General features: G+C 35.3%; 1 protein-coding gene across 2 annotated transcripts in view; it reads left to right on the top strand.

Annotated features, from left to right (window-relative positions):
• Nucleotides 1–555: 555 nt before the first annotated feature.
• MAGI2 (membrane associated guanylate kinase, WW and PDZ domain containing 2) overlaps nt 556–24732 on the top strand; it is a 1708818-nt gene continuing 1684641 nt past the window's right edge. For both annotated transcript variants that reach the window (XM_044678723.1, XM_044678722.1), the window contains exon 1: nt 556–1222. In XM_044678723.1, the coding sequence (XP_044534658.1) occupies nt 922–1222 (301 nt within the window). In that variant the 5' untranslated portion in view covers nt 556–921. The remainder of the gene's footprint in view (nt 1223–24732) is intronic.

Genomic DNA, 24732 nt, shown 5'->3' with positions numbered 1-24732 from the left:
TGCTTTTGGATGCTCTCTCCCGACTTCTTCAACTGGAGCCTGGAGTAGAAGGACGAGGCCAAGCTATAAGCACTGCGGAGACCGCAGAAGGGGCTGAAGAAGCCTCGTCCAGAGACTGCTCTCTTTCTCCAGTCCTTCCTGTCCATTCTCCCCTCCCCTCGGCCAGCCGCTCTTCTTTTCTCCCTTCGCCTCTGCTTGCTCCCCGCCTTCTCCGGTAGGCTGCCAGGCGGACCCAGCCTGCCTTTCTCCAAGCCTTCACTACCGGGTCAAGCTGGGGAGGGGAGGGAGCTCAAGCAACAGCCCAGAACCCCTCCCCTGCTCCCCATCCAACAGACGCTCCTTCCCCTCCTCCTCCTCCTCTACCTCCTCCTCCTTCGCCTTCTCCTCCTCCATCCTACCTCCCTTCTTCTCTGCTGCCAGTTACAGTACAACTAGTACACACACAGCAGCTGCCATGGATATCAGCTAACCACACACACAAACACACACACACACACACACACACACACACACACACACACACTTACACATAGAGCTAGTGACCCCTAATATCTTAACCCTCCCCCCTCTCCCTTTCCCCACCCCCACTCTCCCCCTCCCTCCCTCATCAGCGCAGCTTCTGCTCCGGCTGCTGCTGCCACCACCGCAGCTCTCCTCTCCGCTGGGGCCACAGCCTTGAGTGTCATTCAAGCGGCCGCCAAACACCACCCCAAGCTCTCTTACCCCAACCTCAACAGTCTTCCCCTTCGCTTCCCACTTCCCATTCCATACTTCCCCCCAAAAGGGGTGGGGGCAAGCAGGGAGTGGGGCCGAGAGAAGGGAAAGCGAAGTCTTCCCCTTCATACCCTAGCTACTCCTAGACCTCTCACCTCCTGGAAATCTAAGAAATCTGAGCAGAGCAGGGCAGACGACCCCACTGCCATGTCTAAAAGCTTGAAAAAGAAAAGCCACTGGACTAGCAAAGTCCATGAGAGTGTCATTGGCAGGAACCAGGAGGGCCAGCTGGGCTTTGAACTGAAGGGGGGAGCTGAGAATGGACAGTTCCCCTACCTGGGGGAGGTGAAACCCGGCAAGGTGGCCTATGAGAGCGGCAGCAAGTTGGTACCTGAGGAGCTGCTGCTGGAGGTGAATGAGACTCCAGTGGCTGGACTCACCATCAGGGATGTGCTAGCCGTGATCAAGCACTGCAAGGACCCCATCCGACTCAAGTGTGTCAAGCAAGGTAGGCTCGGCTTCCTTATTTGTTTGGCGAGCGGCGAGACTCCGTCCCCGGGGCAGGGAGGGGTGAGGGGCGTGCGTATGTGCAAAAGGGGGTGTGTTGTGTGATGGTGGGGTGAGGAGAAACAGTGTCCTGCCAAAGCAACGAAGGTTGGAAAGTGCCCAATTTGGGGCAGTTTAAGGACGGGGTAGACTAGGATACAGATGAGGATGTTGCAGGGTATGCAACTTTACTTGTTTGGTTTTTTTTTTTTTCCAGTAGAATGAACTTGATCTTGAAGGTGAGGAGCAAATTGGATGTGCGTCAGTGGCATTCCTCGGCGTGAAACTAAGAACTGGGGAAGGGAGAGTGAAAGGAAGAACTTAGGGAACAGAGGCACCGCCAGCGGGGCAGAGAGGAATAAGCACTCCATGGGGAGCAGAGAGATGTGCTGGCTGGGGAGATGGGGACATTCTAGTGATCTGGACTGAAGACACCAAAGTCGGATGCTGGTTAGGAAGGAAAAAGACAGATGGCTTTGAGCTCCTTGACAGCTTCTCAGGAACTTTTTTCGCCCCTTTACCGCTTTTCTGTGCCCCCTCCCCCTCTTCAGTACTGTCATGTGGGTAGAGAGCGTCATGTGCAGCACCAAGTAACCCAGGGCAGCGTTTAGACAACCTTGGATTCTGGGAATGAGACTAGGCACATCCACTGGTGCAGGAGAGTTGGTACTAATGCTGGAGGAATCTAAGCAAATGGACTGCACTTGGTGTTTTTTTCCTCATTGAATGGAAGTGCCATGGAGGAGTCTTCTCTGTGGGCTAGGCTTTCCCCTGGCAGGGTTATTGGTGGGCGTGTTTCTAGGGAGGAGTGGATGGAAATGCTAGCTGGTTACCTCCCAGGCTCCTTCAACTTTAAGCTCCAGGGAAGCTTATCCCTAGGGCTTGCCACTGATGTGGACTTGGGAGGAATGGACTGGTAGGGAGGAGGAGGTGTGCTGGCTGAATTCTAGCGATCTTACTGGCTGTTTCTGTTTGAAGAAAAATGAGATTCCCCAAGGAGGAAGGAATGAGATAAAAGTTTGGCAGAGGGAATAACTTTAAGTAGAATCACATAGAGACTATTCTTTCCACATGTGTATGTATGCCTATTCATAGTCTCATTATGCACATTTCTTTGGGGAGGGGGAGTAGTGTATGTATATAAACATCTGATTTTGAGAGATATTTTTGGAGTTATATTATAGTCTCACAATGCAAATGGATTAAGGATTCTCCTTTTGTGGGCTAGTTCAACTACAAGCACAATTCATTACCATCATAAAGCTTTTTTTTTTTTTTATTTTGGTCCTCAAAAGGACCAGTTATATGAATAAATAAGTAAAAAAAATAGCAAATGCCTTGAAAGGGAAAATTTAAGGCAGAAAAAGGAAGGGGTAGGAAAGGATTCAATTAGTGTGCTGGAGCAGAAAGAAAACAGACTCTTGAGTCAGAAGACCTATGTTCAAACCCCACCTCATGCTTAATACCTATGTGACCCTGGCAAGTCATTTAAACTCTAAACTTCCATTTCCTGAACTGCAAAATGAGTTCAGGAGACCAGAACTCTGAGAAAACTTCAAGCTTTAGATCTCAGCTTCAAAAAGAAGTTTTTTTCAAAAATAGAAAAAAAAATGTCCACAAAGTTAATAACAACATTTTTGAGAATTGAATCTATTAGGCAGAGCTGGATATAAATTGTTTTTGTTCGGGCAAATCCAACTCTTTGTGTCTCTTATTCCAACTTCCTTGGCAAAGATACTGGAGTGGCTTGCCATTTCCTTCTCCAGCTCATTTTACTGATGAATAAACTGAGGCAAGCACAATTTACCCAGGGTTACATTGCTACCAAATGTCTGAGGCCAGATTAGAATTTATGAAGATAAGTCTTCCTCATCCTGGCCTGACACTTGACTACTCCACCTAGCAGCCCTGGATACAAATGCAGTATCTTAGAATTTCCAAAATTACATATCCAAGGTTCAGGTATAAGGATTTTTTCTTTTCTTTTCTGGGTCTATGTTCCCTAGAAATCCAGGAAGAATAAATAACTTCATTGAGTTTTCAGGTCCTTCTTAATTTTTAATGTGAAGATTTCTTGCTCTCTCTTTTTTTATTGCTAATCAAATATGTCTGCCTATCTGTGTGTGTGTGTATAACACATGTTTATATAGAGGACATTTTGTTGAGCAAGCATTCTGTTGAACATTACTGTTAACTAGCATTACTGGTAGAGTGATTATTAATTGCAAGATGACAAATTTGAGACACTTGTATATTTTGCTGAGGCTTTGAATCATCCAGAATACAATTATATTTCAACTTGATGACTTAGTGTTGTGTATTGTTATAGTATTATCATTATGATTCTTCGAAATTTCACGAAAATTTATAAGGTTTAACTGAAATTTTACAGGCTGCAAAAATTCCTACCTTTATCAGAAAAGATTATGGGTTTTATTATTCCTGCCACTTCACCATCCTGGTCCTCAGTTTCCTCATATAGAAAGTGAAGGATTTGGACTAGATGATCTCAGAGGTTTATTATAGCCCTAAATCTATATCTTTCAGAATCATATATTATTCTTTGATTTTCAAAAAAAAAAAAAGCTTTTGGCAGAGAAACAATGGGCCAATCGAGAATAACATGTATGCCTTCTCTTTGTAGTGTAAAACTAATAAATGACAACTGCAGTTTGAAATATGACTTTCAAATGATTGTAATTGATTTCTTTAAAAGTTTCCATTGACTTTTAGTGAATAGTAGAGTCACTACTTAAGTACACTGAATGAGGCCAATTTTGAATGAAGTAAGACCAGTTTACTTAATCAATAAAGGAGATTATTGGTTTTGGCCTGAACCTCTGATTCAATTAGACCAGGGCACCCAAGGTAAGGAAATTCCCAGGAATTATGAAAGGGAATTGTGTAACTTATATTCTCAAAGAGTAGCTTGGAATAGCAGTTAAAACTTATAGATGACTTTCCAAAAATTATATGGAGAGACTATATTAGAGGTAGAATTTGAACATGGGTCTTCATGATGTTAGAGTGCCGTGATATATAGTGCAATATGCTATTTCTCATACATGAATAAACATATTGAAAAAAAAAACATTTTAGCTTCAATTCCTTGAAAACAAAGATGTCTTTTCACTTATTTTTTCTAGTTTTGCATTGTTTATCCTTGAATATATTGCCATTTTGCTATATGAATTAAAACCCTATATTGTTTCTTAAAACAATATTTAACCAACTTCATGGAAATCCCCTTTCAACATAAATTGGCATATTTCTGATTCAGAAATTGAGTATAAATGTGGGAAATATCACTTTCCCGTACCCAGTTTGGTAAATTATTCCTTTTGTACTTTTAAAAGAATGTTTTCATTGACCAAGTGATTTGCTCTTAAATAAGTTATCTTCATTCATTTCATTAAGGAATGATATACATAGAAAAATTCCTCAAGATTCAATAATACACACACACACACACACACACACACACACACACACACTAGTTCATAGCAAAACAGTAAAAGGCAATATTTCTATCCTACATTTCTTGGACTATGGCTACAAATTCAGTACCCCCTTGTGACACTAATAGCCATCCACCATAGTTTTCTGTTCAAGTATTTTCAAGTGGAAAATAAGAGAAAAGAAAAAAAAAGTTTTCTATGTAAAACAAGATAAGAATCTTCTCCAGTCCCCCTTAAATTCCACAGAATGTAAATACTCTACCCCTTGGAGATTCCAATAAATAAAATGAAACAGGGTTACTAAGTGTCTAATTTAATTATACTTTACAGGAATTGTTTATATATTCCTTCTTTTTGGTAATACAAGACACATGCTTTCTCATAATAAAGATGAACTTTTTTTCACAGTATTTTGAGGTAGTGGATGAGAGGACAAGGTATTTATCAAAAATAAACATTTTGGTAACTTGGTACCTTCTTGGATTATAAAAAATCTTTACTATCCTGAAACAAAACTAATGAGAATATTACTTTCATTTTGGTATAATTTATTAATGATATTTGATACATTTTTACAGTAGAAAATTATAGCACACTCTTGAAAAGACTAATCAACTGTTTGCTTTGGAAAAAAAGAGGGAGATTTGTCTTAGAATGAAATCACAGTTTGAAGCATGTAAGTACCAGTCACTACTCATAACATTTACAATGTGAGATCTTTCAGCACATGCATTTTAAGCACATCTTCCTTTCAGTGACTTGAAACTCAAACATGCAAATTCTCAAGAAGGAAAAAATGTACCACAGATCTCATCTTAGATTCTTTCTACTTTAAACAATGGCTTTCAAAAATTCATTTAAAAATAGCAGACTAAAAAGTCGATAATCCTTTTCCAATTATGTCAGTCATTAAGATATGGTAGCACTGTAAAGTTTTTTAAACTTAGAAGACCTCTCAAATGTTCAGATAGAGTTGAAAGCTAATAATATTTCTAGTGGGGAGATTCAAAATGACTTACATATTTAAAATTAAAGTCAAATTCGAAGATAGAGTTTATGTTTTGTCTTGAAGATGAATTAAATTACTTTTTTTAAAGTCAAGAATCAATTCTGTTGTTAGAGGTAATATTCTTAAGTAGGATGAAGTACTCAGCAGAAGCTTTAGTTATGTCCCTACTAATACTGAGTGTATTTTTAGTGAGCATCTACTTTATACAAAATTAGTACTTTCATCACTTTTATATTTCTATCATTAACTCTCTCCCTCCTCTGCCAGTGATTTATTCACCACAAACTTTAAATAATCCTTTGGGACAATAAGATCAGGAGAAAAAGAGACAGAGATGGAGACAAAGACAGAGAGACAATGAGAGAGAGAGGCAGAGGCAGACAGACACAAAGATAGCAGAGAAAGAGAGACAAACAGAGACAGAAAAGGGAATACTCTGAGACAGAGAGGTACAAAGACAAACAAAGAGCAAGAGAAATGTTGACACAGAAAAAAAACCAGAAAAACAGAGAAAGAGAAAGAAGATAGAGAGACAGAGACAGACACAGAGAGGAGAGAGAAAGTGAGAGGGAGAAGGAGAAGGAGAAAAAGGAAACGCAGTAGTTCTGGATTTAAATTCTATTTATTATTAGCTGTGTAACCATGGAGAAGTCATTTAACATCACTGAGATTCCATTTCCTAATATGTAAAATGGGATTAATAATACCTGTACTGCCTACCTGATAGATATTATATATGTAAATCACTTTGCCAACTATAAATTACTAAAGGAGTATCATTATCATCATCATTTTTGGTTTGGCTGTGAATTATTTTTATTTAAGGGTGAACCAATTTGTTAGTTTATTCATAGATGTTCATAGAATCTCAAAGCTTAATGGGAACTTAGTAACAATTTTTTAACAATCTAATTTTGCTAATGAGGAAAAAAAATGACCCAGCAGAGCAAGAAATTAGTTTAAAGTGGCCCAGAAGTTAGTGGCATAAATGGAATTTGACCCTTATTCAAAGACCAAGGTTTTTTGCATTACATGAGGGTGCTTTGTAATTAGAGGAACAGTTTCCAATAAAGAAGAATGTTTGGAAAAATGCATTGATTGACAAACATCAAATAAAAAAGATTATGAAAGAGACAAACCAGGAACCATTTCAGGAATATCCAGAAAGCTAAAAAGAGAGCTTAAAACATTTGTGAGACAGAAGTGAACTAAAATAAAATATTATTTTATTTTAACATTTTTTTAGTTACAAGAAAGCTTTTCCTTTTGATAGCTTCCCTGCTGATATGAAGTGGAGGCTATCTTGGCAACTTAGGTTTTCATTTAATTTGAAAATGCTTTTATCCATTTTATCAAATGAATGCCATATCTTCGTAACTTTTTAGGACTGAAGAATTCATTCACATCTCTATCAGTAACTCAAAGAATTCAATCTCTTGGTTTCATTCTGACATAATCAAATACTACAGTACCTCAACCTTGGGTGCCCAACTGTATGTATTTTAAATCCTCAGAGAACTTTAGAGCTGCATTTAGGTGGCTTAACTTGAAAATAAATCAAATAGCAATGTCTTAGGAATTAGGGCACCTTCTTGCTATTTGGTTGATATCCTTATGTTTCTATTCTTTCACTTCCAGAAACACTGAATGACATTTTCAAATTTAAAAAAAATCTGAAATAATTTTTGAAGGTTTTCTCTTAAGAGTATGAAAAAAATGTAAATCAGATTGAAGGGAGACTGCAGTGTGATAGAACCAAAGAGGGAAGTCCTAGGCATTGTGATTGATATTATTTTTTAATTTTTGGAGAGTAGTAGGGAATGTGTCCAGAACTCTGATACCATTAATATAGATACCACCTTGTATGGAAACTGTCTCTACTTATGTAGATTTATGGTCAATTTATAATTTATAGCATTTGAAAGTTTATTGAGACATACCAATGTTAAGTTATTTATTCAGGATCAGTCAATGAGCAGTTATTGAGTCAATTGTGTGTCAGGAAGTCTGAAGAGGCAAAACTTAAACCCAAGTCTTCATGACTCTCTGGTTGGCCTTCTAGATACTGTTAAGTACTGCCTCTCTTTTTTTAATTAAAATAAGATTACTGGCATAATTTTCATAAAAGATTTGACACAGATAAGTGGACAAAATAATAATTTATAATGTCAATAAAAATCTACTTGATAATTTGTATATTAAAAAACTTACCCTTGTTTTTATATCTTTATTGTCACATAAGTTGACCATTTTAATCAGTGAAAGAGAATATACTTTATTGGAATTTATAATCCTTTCTTAAAATGTCTGTATTTCATACTAAAATTTGGAATAATTTTTAAGTTATACTGAAATTCATTAAGTTGTAGGGGCAATTATCTCAAATAACTATTGTGGAATTATATTGAAGTCAAAGAGACTATGCTAGCTTTCATGTCATTTTGTTGATTGTGGACTATTTTTACATCTATTGCAAAAGATTTATTAAAATAAAATATGTTCATAGTTATTATAGGATTTGTTTATTTCTTGACCTACATGGCTCATTTTATACTTTCATTCTAGTCATTACTTTAATATGTTAAAAAAGACACTGATCATAGCATAGCACTTATCCTGCATCTTCAAATACCAAGAGAAATGCGTGAAAGCCAAATCATTCAAAATATGAAATGAATTATGTTTACTGGTAAAATTTTTCTTTGAATTTTTTATTCTGAACTTAACAAACACTAAAGAATATGCAACTCCTCTTTAAAAGTAGATGAAAAGAGATTAAATGTGAAATAACAAACCTCTATTACTTGTAATCTTATTTTAGTATATAATAAAACTAAGTTATTATTTTAAAAGCTGACCTGCGTATTTTTGTTTCTTTCTGAACTTCATTCTGATCTGTGGTATATTTTATGAAATTCTTTTATATTTCTCTTATTTCTTTCCTTTTTGTGGAGGAAGGGTAACAAACACTATGACTAGTTCTACCTGCTTCAATTCTTCTTCAATTTGGGGTAGAATGGGGAGGGGAGGAGGATAAGTGGAGTGGGGAAGGAACAGTGTAAAAGGAATCCTTTTAAATAAGCATAGTCAAATAAAACTAATCCATACATTTCCCATGTTGAAAAGTATGTTTATGTATCCTTACGAGACATTCCGCCTGATGACATATGGATTTTAAGCAATGATTTGTGAAAATGAAGTAGGAAGGTATACTTCCTATAGTATAGTATACTTCCTATAATATAGGAAGTATATTATAAATTTAAATCCCTTATATAAATTTGGGAGAAGAAATTATATCTTTTCTGTTTATTCTTTGAGTTCAGAGAGATTTATGAACAATTTTGTTTCCAAATGTTACTTTAAATTGTTTATGTTAAATTTTTGTTCAAAGTTACCAGAGACATTATTTGTATGGTGCTTTGTTATTTCATGTAGGAAACTAAAATGGTTTTAAAAACTGGAGAATCAACTCTTCATGAGCCCATTTGGGATTTTCTTGCTAAAGATATTAGTTTGGTTTGTCATATCCGTATATAGCCCCTTTTACAGATGAATAAACTGAGGCAAATAGTGTCAAATGATTTTCCACGAGTCACAAAGCTATTAAGTGTCTGAGTCCAGATTTGAATTCACAAAGATAAATCTACCTGACTGTAGGCCTGGCACTATATCCACTATGCCATCAAGCTGCCCCAATGGTTTTTCTTTCTTTTTTTCTTTCCCCTCCTAGATTACATGTAATACAATTTTAATAGGAATTTTTGAAATTTTACAGTCCATGTTCTCTCCATTCCTCTCACCCTTTCACCCTCTCCAAGATGGCAGGTAATATTATAAGGCTGTACATGTTATAATACAATTAATATTTTCTTATTCATATTCATATTGTGAAAGAAGACACATATGGCTCACAGTAGAGAAAAATTCATGGAGGAAATAAAATGAAGAATAGTCTGCTTCAATTTGCATTTAGATTCTGTCAGTTCCCTCTGTGGTGGTAGATGGTCTTTTTCCTCACGAGTTCCTTGGAGTCCTGTATCCTTGCATTGCTGATGATAGTTGTCATTCACAGTTGATCATCATAATTATTGCCATTACTGTGTACAGAATTCTCTTGGTTCTTCTTACTTCACTCAAATGATTTTCTTATTAGCCACTAAAATATCCATCAACCTTACATATGAGCAATATTTAAATATATAGTATAAAATATGAAATAAAAATCATAAATTCTTTATTTAATATGCAAAACTAAAAATTTTCAGAGGGCTGAAACACCGAGATATTAAGACATAGAAGAAAGAGGACTAATTCTAGAGTTAGAGGACTTGTTTTCAACTCCTATCTCTGATACTTAAATGTCTGTGTGATCTTGGTTAAGGCACATAACCTCTTTACTCATCTGTAAAATGATTGGGTTAAACTAGAGTCCCTCTGAGTTTTCTTCTATTTTTGTAATCTTTGATACTTGAACCATCATTAAACATCTTCAGTATTTATCTAAGATTTAAAGAAAATCAATTTTAAAAGATAGTTTATTTTCCCAAGTATATATAAAAACAATTTTCTACATATATTTTCTGAAGTTATAATATCCAAACTGAGACAAATAAGGGGTAAGTGACTTCCCTGGGGTCACACAGTTATTAAGTATCTGAGATTAGATTTGAATTCAGATTTTCCTGACTCAAGGCCACCACACAACCTAGCATATTGCTTACATTAGAGAAGAAATTAATGGAGGAAATAAATAATGAGATTTTTCAATTTGCATCCAGACACTTTTCTTTTTGTGGCAATGAATATGCTTTTTTTGTCAAGTCACTTGAAATTGTCCTGGATCCTTGTGTAGTTGTCATTCACAGCTGATCATCATACACTGTTGTTGTTACTACATATAATATTTTCCTGCTTCTGCTTACTTCACTTTGCATCTCTTAATATAAATCTTTTCTGTTTGTTTATTTGTTTTTTTTTGTAATCATCTTGTTTGTCATTTCTTATGGCACAATAGTATTCCATTAAGAGCATATTCCACATTTTTTTCAGTGATTTCCCTATTGATGGACATCCCCTAGTTTTCAGTTCTTTGCCACCACAAAAAGAGCTACTATAAATATTTCTGTAAAGGTAGATTCCCCACACCCCATATTAACTCTCTTTGAGGTAAAGACCAAGAAGTATTATTGCTGGGTCAAAGGACATGCACAATTTGATGGCCCTTTGGGTATATTTCCAGATTGCTTTCCAGAATTATTGTATTAGTTCATAGCTCCACTAGCAGTGTATTAGTATTCAAATTTTTATCCATTCCCCCCAACATTTATCCTTTTTTGTTTTTGTCCTGTTTGTCAATCTCTGATGGGTGTGAAGTGGTACCTCAGATTTGTTTTATATTTCTCTAGCAATGATTTGGAATTTTTTCCATATGATTAAAGATATTTTTTGTTTCTTCATATGATTGCCTGTTTATATACTTTGACCATTTGTCAATTGAGAAATGCATTATAATCTTATAAATTGACTTGATTCTCTGTATTTTTGAGAAATGAAGCATTTCTTACAGAGATTTGCTATAAACATTTTCCCAGTTTGTTGTTTGCCTTTTATTCTTTGTTGCATTGCTTTTGTTTGTGCAAACTTTTAAAATTTAGTGAATTCAAAATTGTATATTTTATATTTCATAATGTTCTCTATATCTTGTTTGACCTAAAGCATTTCCTTATCCAAAGGTCTGACAGGCAAACTATTTTGTGCTCCTATAATTTGTTTGTGATATCAACCTTTATTTCTAAATCACATATTCATTTTGATTTTACCTTGGTATATGATATTATGTGTTGATCTATGCCAAATTAAATTTATACCATACTGTTTTTTTATTTTTTCCAATGAATTTTTGTCAAATAGTCAACCCTTCCAAAAGCTTAGATCTTTGAGTTGAAACACTACCTTATTATAATAAGTTATCATTGCATGTTGAGTGCCTAACCTAGTCCATCAGTCCTCTACTCTATTTTTTAGCCAGTACCAGATTGTTTTGGTGCTTGTTGTTGCTTTATAATATAGCTTGAGGTCCAATACAGTGAAATGAATATTAATATGGAAATGAAATACTTGTAGAAGATCTTACAATTAAGTACAAGTCCAATACATATAGAGTGGCTATAGTAGATATTATTCTTAGCACTCTCACCAACCTAGTAGCAAGAGCAGATTTGATACATTTTTATAACAACTGGAAAATTATTAGTTTTGGCTCCACTCATTCATATACATAAGCCTATTAAATGGTATCCTTATTTTACTGGTGATATGACACATATAAATGTTCTAAAGGTTTTAGAACATATGTGATGAAGAGATGCATTCTACTTATCCATAATTATTTGTTTATTTTTCTGTTCATCTATATGGCACCAAAAGTTTTCTAGTTCTGTAATAGATAATATCCTTGCATCTAGAAATTTGTTCTTCAGGACTGGGTATAGTGTTGAGATGCTTTTGACAATTAACTTCTTAATATCCAGTCCTCTGGTGATAAAATATAAGAAAATGGTTTTCACTCACTCAGGGAATGCTTATATTATCTATTATCTATCTATCTACGTATCAATCTATTTATGCACTGTGTATTATTTTATAATATTAGTAAACCTTGAGAAAATAATTAAGCTTATGAATAATTAGAAAAATTAAAAATAGGAATATAAAAGGGAATTTCTGTTCAGGGAATTATGAACCTTTTCCCAGTATGTAGAATGTATCAGAGCTTATACTCAGTTAGCCTAGCCTTTAAGGATTCAAAGTCAACTTTGTTGTCTGATTAGATGCAAGAGTAGTACTCAGAGAAACTAAGGGTCAATAACCATATAAAATTCTGTAGAACAAAGCTCAAGTGACAAGTGTTTAATAGTGTTCCCCCAGTTATTAGCAAGTTCTAAAAATTCTAAAAATTCATTTTCCCCTAAGTGATGGGAGTACATTTTTTAGTATGTAAAGTGTATTATTCCACCAGAAGTATGTATTTTATATGATTAGATTTTAGACTACATATATATTCATATACACATGTATATACACATGTGTGTGTATTTGGTAACAATAGAGGCAATTCCAAGACAATCCTCCCTGAGCACTTTCACTAAGCATAAATGTTGTTTGATTTCAGCTGTAGTTTCTTTTCATACTCTTTGTCTATTTTTAGGAAAACTTTTTAAAAAGCATTTACAAAGAGGTATGCAGTTTAAACAATATTGCAAAATTCAAAGTATAGAAATTTCTGAAAAGAGGAATGTGGAATCTCCTATCATCTTGGTTTTGAGAGAAATTGAATTCAAATTGAAAGAACTTGCTATATGTATTCCCTCACCAAGTCTAATTATGAGTGCATAATAATTAATGGAATTAATGGAAGAGTCATTTCTTTGCTTGCAGAACAAGTAGCCAGACCAGTTTCCTGTTGGTTTGAATCAAACAGGCTACTCATCAGGACTAATTCTTATATGGGATTTAGCTATGGTGACAACTAGCAGACTCTGTTTTTCACTCCTGTTGTTGAACCTTTTGTGATAAATAATCCTGACATTTCACTGTTCCATTTCTGATCCTCATTTTTTAAGACCATAAGAGAATAGTCAAAAGATCAACAAATAAAAGAGAGGAATCAAGTGTTCGTGGGCCCATGTTACTAATCTAATGCTCTTCTTCCCTGCCCCAACCAAGAGGATTTTATCAGCTCTTGTCTTACTTCCTCCCAGAGAATAGAGAGCACAAACTTATTAATGAATAGCATAAAGTACAAAATACTAAAGGGAAGAGAAAAAGGATTTGCATATCCTTAAATTGATCACTTATACCTGAATACCTGAGACCTAACTATTTTCTCCCATTCAAATAAATTAAAATGTTAAAGATGTAGATGCTTTCTAAGGACAAAATAATATACAGGTTTTCAAGTTAATAGACAATGATTAATACCAAAAGTCTTTATTCATGTTCCAGGGAGGTTATCTGTTCAAATTTGAAAGACAAAATTTGTACATAAATAATTATGTTATAAAATAAGATGAGACATTTTATGAAACAGCTATAAAGAAAGAATTATGCAGAAAGGAGCATTCATTTCCAGGTTTAGGGTCAAGTAAATTTTTCATGAAGAAGGTTGCTTTACTTGAACCGGGTCTTAGTAGATCAGAAGAATGTCAAGTAGGAGGGAACGGAGACTGTAGCTATTGTATATTTTCAAGACAGAATGAAATTAGATACTAGAACCAGAAGTTTTAAATAAGGTCTATATAATCATAGGATCATTGATTTAGGGGTACTAGGGTACTTCAAATCTAGTCCAACACATTTTACAGATAAGGAACCTATGACTTAGAATGGTTAAGTGACTTAGAGAAGATGAGATGAGTAGTAAGTTGCAATGCCATCATTTGAAAACAAATCTTAAAATTATAAAACTAAGGGGTTTTGTTAACTATCTACAATAGTACCATATCACTTTGCCTTTCCTTATGTTAATTGTCTCTTCTATAAAAGAAGATTGGATGAGTCAGGCTCTCAGGTCCCTTAACAGTCTAAAATTCTTTGATTCTATTTGGTAATTCTAAAATAATAATAATTTTAGAATCCTCAAAGGTGATACCTAAATTGGAAATGTGTAGCTAAAATACAGAGAATTATAATAGTAGTTCTTCCCAGATATATTAGCAATTCATACAATAAATTAAGTTTAATTAACATGACATTTTGAATCCCAAGAGATCTTGTTATGAAATAGGATATCTAATTTGTTGAAACTCTATTCCTATTTTAAAATTTTCCTCATTGTTCCTAAGCATAATTATCCCATTTTAGAAGTATTATAAATGAATGCACAAAATGTATATATCGATAAAATAAAATTATATGAAATTAAAGTTAAGTTCTTACATTAAAAAAAATAACTCTCTCTTCCCCTCCAAACTTCCTCTAAAACACTTGCCAGGAAACCAAGGATATGTGCACACACATACACACACATACATGCATATGAATTTATGTAGTTCAATCAGTCAACAATCAGTAAACCAGCCTTTATTAACGGCTTACTTATGGGCTAGACATTGCAGTATTTGCTGAGTATGCAAAAAAGGGGGGGAGGGGAGCCAGTACTGTTCTCAAGGAGTTACAGTCTAGTAGAGGATATGACATAAACAACAATGTACATACCAGACCTATATAGGGATGAATTGTAAAGAATCAACAGGAGGAAGGCACAAGAATTGGGGGTGGGTTGGGAAAGGTTTCTTGTAAAATATGAGGGATAAGAAAGTGAAAATATTTGAAGTCAAAAGATGGAATGTCTTATGTGAGGACAGCAGGGCTGCCAGAATCCTTAGATTCCAAAGTCCTTAGGTCGGAGTGGGTGTGGTTAAAAAGATGTAAGAAAATTTGAAAGACTTAAAAAATCCATAGAATTATATATTTGATTCTTGAGGTAATAAGGAACCACTAGAATTGTTGAAATTTTTTTTTAATTGAGTGGGGTTGGGGAGAGGATTACTTGATAAGATCTGAGTTTTAGGGTTAGATCATTTTGACAGCTAAATGGAGGATGAACTTCAGTTCAGGGAGATATTAGAGGCATTGATATCTATCATCAGACTATTGTAATAGTCTAGGCTTGAGGTGATCAGGGCTTATTTTAGGGTGGTGGCAATATTAGAGGAGAGAAGAAGATATAAAAAAGAAAGGAATGTGTTAAAGTACAATCAAGAAGTCTTGGCAACAGTTTGGGAAAGGAGAGTGAGAGAGACTGAGGATTTAAGGATGATATCCTTATTATGAGGATAAGGATGATAAGGATGATATATTGTCAGTGTGCATAAATTTCCAAATAATGGGGAAATGAGGAATAGGAGAGTTCATTGGGGAAGGGAGAGAGAATGAATGTTGATATGCTGAGTTAAAGAGATTTATAAGATATCCAGACTGAGTTATCCGATAGGCAACTGGAGATAGGAGTTTAGGAGAGAAATTAGAACTAGATAACTAGATCTAGGAATCATCAGCATAGAGAAGATACTGATTTTATAGAAACTAATAAGATTGCCAAGCAGACTGAGAAGAGAAGAGAGCTCAGGAAAGAGCTTTGAGGAGACAATGATAATTATAGGACAGCAATTGGATGAAGATCCAGCAATGGAGACTACAAAAGAGTAGGTAGATAGTCTTTTCAAGGGATTTAGCCATAAAAGAGTGGAAAAATATGGGATAACAGCTTGTGGGAATGTGGAGATCAAGTAATAAAGAAATATCTCCTTTAAAATTGATTGGAAAATATTTTTGCTTTCATGCAAATGGCATCTTGACCTACCTTGTCATAATGAAAATATTACTATATTAGCCTTTAATTCCAAAGTGCTTTACCACAGTTGGGTATTATAAGAATAACAGTAGCAGTTTTATATAGCACTCTGCTGAGCACTTTACAAATATTATCTAAAATATTATTAGACTAAAAAGCTTTCCAGAATAAAGAAATTACATGAACTTCTAACTTAGTAACAGAGATATTCTATTCTTGCATTTCTAATCTGTGAGTCCCTGGTGAAACTCTTTTTTCAGGTCAAAAATGGTAGTTACAGAATATGATCATTTTATAGTCCTGCCAAAATGGACTTCATGAAATTCTATTTATAGCTTAATTACAACATTCAATTGAACTTCAAATGATTTTCTCTTTTAAATTCTAAACAATTCTTTACATTCTTTTTTTTTCAGATTTAAATATTTTATTTTTTTAGAAAAAATTTCCATGGTTACAGGATTCCTGTTTTTATTTTCCCCTTTATCTCCCCTTTAGCAACTCCCCCCCCCCATATCCAACGCTCATTTCCATTGGTTTTAACCTGTATGATCAGTCAAGACTTATTTACACATTATAGATAGTTGCATTGGTGTGGTCATTTAGTGTTTACATCCCAACCATGTCCACATCAACCGATGTGTTCAAGTGATTGTTTTACTTCTGTGTTTTCCACTACTACAGTTATTCCTCTCAATGTGGGTAACATTCCTTTCCCTAACTCCCTCAGAATTGTCCTGGGTCATTGCATTGCTGCAGTACAGAAGTCCATTACATTCGATTTTACCAGTGTATCAGTCTCTGTCTACAATGTTCCTCTGGTACTGCTCCTTCCACTTTGCATCAATTTCTGGAGGTCATTCCAGATCACATGGAATTCCTCCAGTTTATTATTCCTTTGAGCACAATAGTATTCCATCACCAACATATACCACAATTTGTTCAGCAATTCCCCAATTGAAGGGCATACCCTCATTTTCCAGTTTTTTGCCACCACAAAAAGTGCGGCTATAAATATTTTTGTATAAGTCTGTTTATGTATGAACTCTTTGGGGTACAAACCCAGCAATGCTATGGCTGGATCAAAGGGCAGGCAGTCTTTTATCACTCTTTGGGCATAGTTCCAAATTGCCATCCAGAATGGTTGGATCAGTTTACAACTCCACCAGCAATGCATTAATGTCCCAATTTTGCCACATCCCCTCCAACATTCTCTACTTTCCCCTTCTATCATTTTAGCCAATCTGCTATGTTTGAGGTGGTACCTCAGAGTTGTTTTGATTTGCATTTCTCTAATTATTAGAGATATAGAACACTTTCTCCTGTGCTTATTGATAGTTTTGATTTCTTTATATGAAAATTGCCTATTCATGTCCCTTGCCCATTTATCCATTGGGGAATAGTTTGATTTTTTATACACTTGATTTAACTCCTTGTATATTTGAGTAATTAGACCTCTGCCAGAGTTTTTTTTATAAAGATTTTTTCCCAGTTTGTTGTTTCCCTTCTGATTTTGGTTGCATTGTTTTTGTTTGTACAAAACTTTTTTGATTTAATATAATCAAAATAATTTATTTTAAATTGTGTAATTTTCTCTAACTCTTGCTTGATTTAAAAATTTTCCCTTTCCCATATATCTGACAGGTATGTTATTCTATGTTCACCTAATTTTCTTATAGTTTCCTTCTTTATATTCAAGTCATTCACCCATTCTGAATTTATCCTGGTGTAGGGTGTGAGATGTTGATCTAAACCTAATCTCTCCCATATTGTTTTCCAAGTTTCCCAACAGTTTTTGTCACATAGTGGATTTTTGTCCCAAAAGTTGGGCTCTTTGGGTTTATAATATGCTGTCTTGTTGACGTCACTTACCCCAAGTCTATTCCACTGATCCTCCCTTCTGTCTCTTAGGCAGTACCATATCATTTTGATGACCTCTGCTTTATAGTATAGTTTAATATCTGGTACTGCTAGGCCACCTTCATTCATGTTTTTTTTTTATTATTTCCGTTGATATTCTTGATCTTTTGTTCTTCCAAATGAAACTTGTTATAGTTTTTTCTAGTTCAGTAAAAAATGTTTTTTGCTAGTTTGATAGGTATGGCACTAAATAGTTAAATTAATTTGGGTAAAATGATCATTTTTATTATGTTAGTTTATCCTACCCATGAGCAATCAATGTTTTTCCAATTTTTTAGATCTAGTTTTAATTGTTTGGAAAGCGTTTTGTAGTTGTGTTGGTATAATTCCTGTGTTTGTTTTGGTAGATAGATTCCTAAGTATTTTATATTGTATAGGGTGATTTTAAATGTTTTCTCTTTCTACCTCTTGCTGCTGTTTTGTGTTGGAAATATATAGAAATACTGATGATTTATGTGCATTTATTTTGTATCCTGCAACTTTGCTAAAGTTGTTGATTATTTCTATTAGCTTTTTAGTTGATTCTCTAGGATTTTTTAAGTAGACCATCATATCTCCTCATTGCTTATTTCAATACCTTCAATTTCTTTTTCTTCTCTAATTGTTACTGCTAGTGTTTCTAGTACAATGTTAAATATAGAGGTGATAGTGGGCATCCTCGTTTCATGCCTGATCTTATTGAGAAGGCTTCTAATTTATTACCATTGCATATGGTGCTTATTGATGGTTTTAGATATATACTGTTTATTATTTTTAGGAAAGGTCCTTCTATTCCTATACTTTCTAGTATTTTCAATAGGAATGGCTGTTGTATTTTGTCAAAGGCTTTTTCAGCATCTGTTGAGATAATCATATGGTTTTTGTTGGTTTGCTTGTTGATATGGTCAATTATGTGAATATTTTTTCTGATGTTGAACCATCCTTGCATTCCTGGTTTAAATCCCACCTGATCATAATGAATAACCCTCGTGATCACTTGCTGGAGTCTTTTTGCTGGTATTCTGTTTAAGATTTTTGCATCTATGTTCATTAAGGAGATTGATCTGTAGTTTTCTTTCTCTGTTTTTGATCTACCTGGCTTTGGGATTAATACCACATTTGTATCATAAAAGGAGTTTGGTAGAACTCCTTCTTTGCTTATTATGTCAAATAGTTTGTATAGTATTGGAATTAGTTGTTCTTTGAAGGTTTGATAGAATTCACTTGTGAATCCATTTGGTCCTGGGGATTTTTTTTTAGGGAGTACTTTGATGGCTTGTTCAATTTCTTTTTCTGACATGGGATTATTTAAGTATTCTATTTCTTCTACTGTTAATCTAGGCAATTTATATTTTTGTAAATATTCATCCATCTCACCTAGATTGCTATATTTATTGCCATATACTGCACAAAATAATTTTTAATGATTGCCTTGATTTCCTCTTCATTAGAGGTGAAGTCTCGCTTTTCATCTTTGATACTAATGATTTGGTTTTCTTCTTTCTTTTTTTAAATTAGATTGACCATTACTTTGTCAATTTTGTTTGTTTTTTCAAAGTACCAGGTTCTAGCCTTATTTATTAATTTAATAGTTCTTTTACTTTTAATTTTATTGATTTCTCCTTTAATTTTTATAATCTCTAATTTGGTCTTTAGCTGGGGATTTTTAATTCATTCTCTTTCTAGTTTTTTTTTTTAATTTGCATGCCCAATTCATTGATCTTTGCCCTCTCTAATTTGGTAATACATGTACTCAAGGATATAAATTTTCCCCTGAGTACTGCCTTAGCTGCGTCCCACATAGTTTGGTAGGATGTCTCATCATTTTCATTCTCTTCAATGAAATTATTGATTGTTTCTATGATTTCTTCTTTAACTAACTGGTTTTGGAGAATCATATTATTTAATTTCCAATTATTTTTTGATTTGCCTGTCCAGGTGCCTTTACTCATTATTATTTTTATTGCATTATGATCTGAGAGGGTTACATTTATTATTTCTGCTCTTTTGCATTTGTTTGCAATGTTTCTATGTGCTATTATATGGTTAATCTTTGTGAATGTACCATGTGCAGCTGAAAAGAAGGTGTATTCCTTTTTGTCCCTATTTTTCTCCACATATCTACTAAATCTAATTTTTCTAAGACTTCATTCACCTCTCATCTCTTTCTTATTTATTTTTTGGTTTGATTTATCTAGATCTGAAAAAGGAATATTTAGATCTCCCACTAGTATGGTTTTACTATCTATTTCCTTCTTGAGCTCTGCCAGTTTCTCCTTTATGAATTTGGATGCTATACCATTTGGTGCATACATGTTGAGTACTGTCATTTCCTCATTATCTATACTGTCTATACTGTAATAACATTCCCTGTCTCTTTTAATCAGATATATTTTTACTTTGGCTTTGTCAGAAATCATAATCACCACTCCTTCCTTCTTTTTCTCATTTGAAGCCCAAAAGATTTTGTTCCAGCTCTTGACCTTAAACCCGTATATGTCCACCCTACTCATATGTGTTTCTTGTAGACAACCTATGGTAGGATGTTGGTTTCCAATACACTCTGCTATTTGCTTCCATTTTATGGGTGAGTTCATACCATTCACATTCAGAGTTATAATCATCAGTTGTGTATTCACCAACATTTTGGTATCCTCTCCTAGTTCTATGCCTTCTTCTTAAGCTATTTCCTTTTAAACCAGTGTTTTGTTTTAGACAAGTCCCCCTTATCCCAACCCTTGATTTACTTCCCTTTCTACCTCCTCTCTTATTATTTCCCTCTTTTTATTTTTAAAGGCCTAATGAATTCCCTTCCCCCTGTCCTCCCCTCCCTTTTTTGACATCCCCACTCCCCCACTCCCCTTGGTTAATCCCTTCTGACTTTCTCAGTAGAGTTAGATAGAATTCTATATCCCAATGGATATAGCTACTCTTTCCTCTCAGAGTTAATTCTGCTGAGAATAAGGTTTAAATATTACCTCTTAATGCTCTCTTCCTCTACTTCTTATAATAGTATTCATCCCCTCCACTTCCCATGCTCTCTTTGTGTGGTATAGAATATTCTATTTTTCTTATTCATTCAATTTTCTCTAGGTACCATCTACTATTCACCTCCCCTCTTTTTCTCCTGCCCCATCTCATCTTAGACCATTTAGTGTTCCAAACGCTCCATATAAATAATTCTTCTAATTACTATAATAGTGAATACCGTTTTTGAAAATTAAACATAACATTTCTCCATTTAGAAATACAAATGATTTGATCTTATTAAGACCATTAAAGAGTCACATTTAAAAATAAGAGTTTTCTTTCTTTCCCCTTTGTTTCTCATTTACCTTTTCATGTTTCTCTTGGTTTTTGTGTTTGGATATCGAACTTTCCATTTATTCCTGGTCTTTTCTGTGCAAATGCTTGGAAATCTTTTATCTGTTGAATGCCCATACTTTCCCCTGGAAGTATGTAGTCAGTTTTGATGGGTAGGTTAATCTTGACTTTAGACCCAGTTCTCTTGCCTTTCTGAATATCATATTCCAAGCCTTGCAGTCTTTTAGTGTGGAGGCTCCCAGATCCTGTGTGATCCTGATTGGTTCTCCTTGATATCTGAATTGTCTCTTTATGGTTTCTTGTAATATTTTTTCTTTTACTTGGAAGCTCTTGAATTTGGCTATTACATTCCTGGGAGTTGTGTTTTCAGGGTCTAGTGTAGGGGGTTATCTATGGATCCTTTTAATGTCTATATTGCCTTCTTGTTGTAGAACTTAAGGGCAATTTTACTGAATAATTTCTTTTAGTGTGGAATCCAAATTTCTATTAATTTCTGCTTTTTCAGGAAGACCAATGATTCTCAAATTGTCCCTTCTAGACCTGTTTTCTTGATCTGTCAATTTTTCAGTGAGATATTTCATGTTTCATTCTATTTTATCAGTCTTTTGACTTTGCTTTATTTATTCTTGCTGTGTTGAGAGATCATTGGCTTTTACTTGCCTAATTCTGGTCTTTGGAGACTGGTTTTCTCTTATAATCTCATGATTTTCCTTTTCATTTTGGTCTATCCTGTTTTCCTGCTGTTTAATTTTTGCTTCCAATTTGCTTACCATTTCATTTGATTTTGGGGCATCTTTCTCCAATTGGGAGTTTCTGTCTTCTAACCTGTTAATTTGATTCTGAGCTATTTCCATCTTCTCTCACCAAATATCTTCCATCTTTCTTATGATCTCAGATTTGAACTCTTCAAGAGCTTGTGACCAATTTTCATTTTGGGGGGAAAGGTTTAGATGTGATTACTTGTTTGTTCTCCTCTGCTGTTTGCTCTGTTATCTGGATTTTTCTGTGTAAACGTTGTTGAGTGTTAAAGATTTCTTCTTGATTTTTTTTCTTTTGGGGTTCTTGTGCCTGGCTTGCCATTATTGTTAATATTTCTTTCTCAGTCAGAAGTTTTTGTGAAGCAGACAGGCTCTCTGCCTATGGAGCTGTGGAACAGTTTTTGCCTGAGTCAGAGAGTTGTGTGCCCTATCAGCTTTATCCTTGCAGCCACATTTGGTCTGTACTTTCTAGGCTTCTGAGGTCTCGAGTCTCGTTGTTCTCAGGGTCAAGCCTCCTGGGGATTCCCTTGCTTGCTCCTCTGTCCAAAGCTCCTTTAGCAGTCTCAGGGAGCTGCTTCCACAGTCATACAACCCTCTGCACTGGATCCCCACTCAAGTTCTGCTCTTGTGCTCAGGGTCCTCGTCCACACCTGCACTCAAGGTCTGTGTTCAAAGTCCGACTCTTTAGTCTCTTGGAGTCTTAAGTCTTGCTGTTCTCATGAGCAGACCCTGGTGATACTATGTAGCTGCCAAGAACTGTGTGCTGGCTTTGGCCCCTTAGGTGGTGTGGGGGGTTGCTCAGCTTGCATTTTAGTGAGAGCTATTTCACCCCCTTATAGCATGGAAATGCCCCGATCCCATGTACCTTCAATGCTGTGCCCCATTGTGGGGTCCCTTCATTCATCTGGTTTCCTTTTATGTCCTCTTTAGTAGTCCTATATGTGTGGGTTAGGAGAGGTTAAGCAGCTGGTTTTTACTCTGCCACCATCTTAACCCAGAAGTCAAGACCATCTCTTACATTCTTTTTTAAGGAATTTTTTTCCAGGTTACATATTGGTAAAATTTTCAACATTCATTTTCTGACAATTTGTGATCCATGTTCTCTCCCTCCTTCCCTCCCACCCTTGCCCTTTCCACAAGATATCAGGCAATACGATATAGGTTATACATGCTTTATTATACCAAACATATTTGCATGTTTATCATGCTATAAAATAAATATATTGCTTATACTAGAGAAGAACTCATGAGGGAAATAAAGTGAAGAATGGCATACTTCAATCTGCATTCATACTTCACCAGTTACTTTTATAATAGTGGATAGCCTTTTTCATCATGAGTTCCTTGGAGTTTTCCTGGACCCTTGCATTGCTGATAATAATTAAATCATTCACAGTTGACTACCATACTTAATTGCTGTTACTGTGATCAATGTTCTTCTTACTTTATTTTGCATCACTTCATATAAGTCTTTACATTTTTTCCTCCCTGATCATCTTGTTTGGCACAATCGCATTCCCTTACTGTCATATAGCACAACTTTTTCAGCCATTCCCCAATTGATGAATATTCTTACAGTTTTCAGTTCTTTTCTAACACAAAAAAACTGCTCTAAAATATTTTTGTTCAAATAGACCCTTTTCACCAATCTTTAATCTCTTTGGGATTTAATTCTAGCAGTGATATTAATGGGTTAGAGGTTATACCACATTCTTATGTGAAAATATATAAAAAAACTTAATGAAACAATAAGAAAATATAAAATCATGCATACCAAAATTATAGTGAGTAAAACATTCACCCAGAATTTCTGATTTTAGAAAAGTGGCATTCATGTAAGGACAGGTGGTAGCAGTAGGACCAAATTTTTAAATCTGGATGACCTTATGACCTTAAAATGCCAAAAAGGGCATGCAGAACTCTCTCTGCTTGTTTTTTTTTTTAGACTAGAAAGCCAGAAGAACAGAGTTGTACTGTTCCCCTCCCCCTCTCCATGAGGCTGAGGACATTTCTTACTTTACTCACTCCTCTGCCCAGCAGCCCAGTGGGAACACTTCCTCAATTCCCTGTCTGGGATAAGGTGCTTAGGGTGAGGAGGGGGCTCATATGCTATTTGAGGGTGTGGTACGAAGGACAACCTACTGTCCTTGGTGAAGGTGATTCCTGTGGTGGGGTTGGAGAGCAGCTATGTTTGAGGAGAGCAGAGCACACAACATGGCATATAACTGGAAGGGAGGAGAGCTCTTGGGACACTCTCTTCACCCTCTTCACATACACCTCTCATCACCTGCCCCCCTGCTCAGAAACCCAATGGGAGGGCTTCCTCCCTTATCTGGGATAAGGGGTGGACAAGGCAGGGGTGTGGGGTCCTGTGTAGGGCAGGGCAGGGCCCTGAATGGTTTGGGGAGGTAGGGTGGGGACAAAGTATGGCACTCCATCTCTAAAAGGTTTGCCATCACTAGACTAGGACATAATAAAATTGTGGAGAAAGAAATAACTACTCAGGTATTAGTGAACTAGATAGCCTCTAAGGTCCCTTATATTTCCAAATCCAATGGTCCTTGAATATACATGAATTTAGAGTGTTGATTGACATAGAGAATACAAAGTCTGCTGGTTAACATATATCAAGGTTATTACAAATTCTTTTTTTCTTTTGGTCATTTA

The sequence above is a fragment of the Gracilinanus agilis genome, chromosome 5 (assembly GCF_016433145.1).
Source record: "Gracilinanus agilis isolate LMUSP501 chromosome 5, AgileGrace, whole genome shotgun sequence".
NCBI classification, from domain to species: Eukaryota; Metazoa; Chordata; class Mammalia; order Didelphimorphia; family Didelphidae; genus Gracilinanus; species Gracilinanus agilis.
The sequence above is the reverse complement of the archived record's forward strand: the minus strand, read 5'-3'. Positions and strand labels throughout refer to the sequence as shown.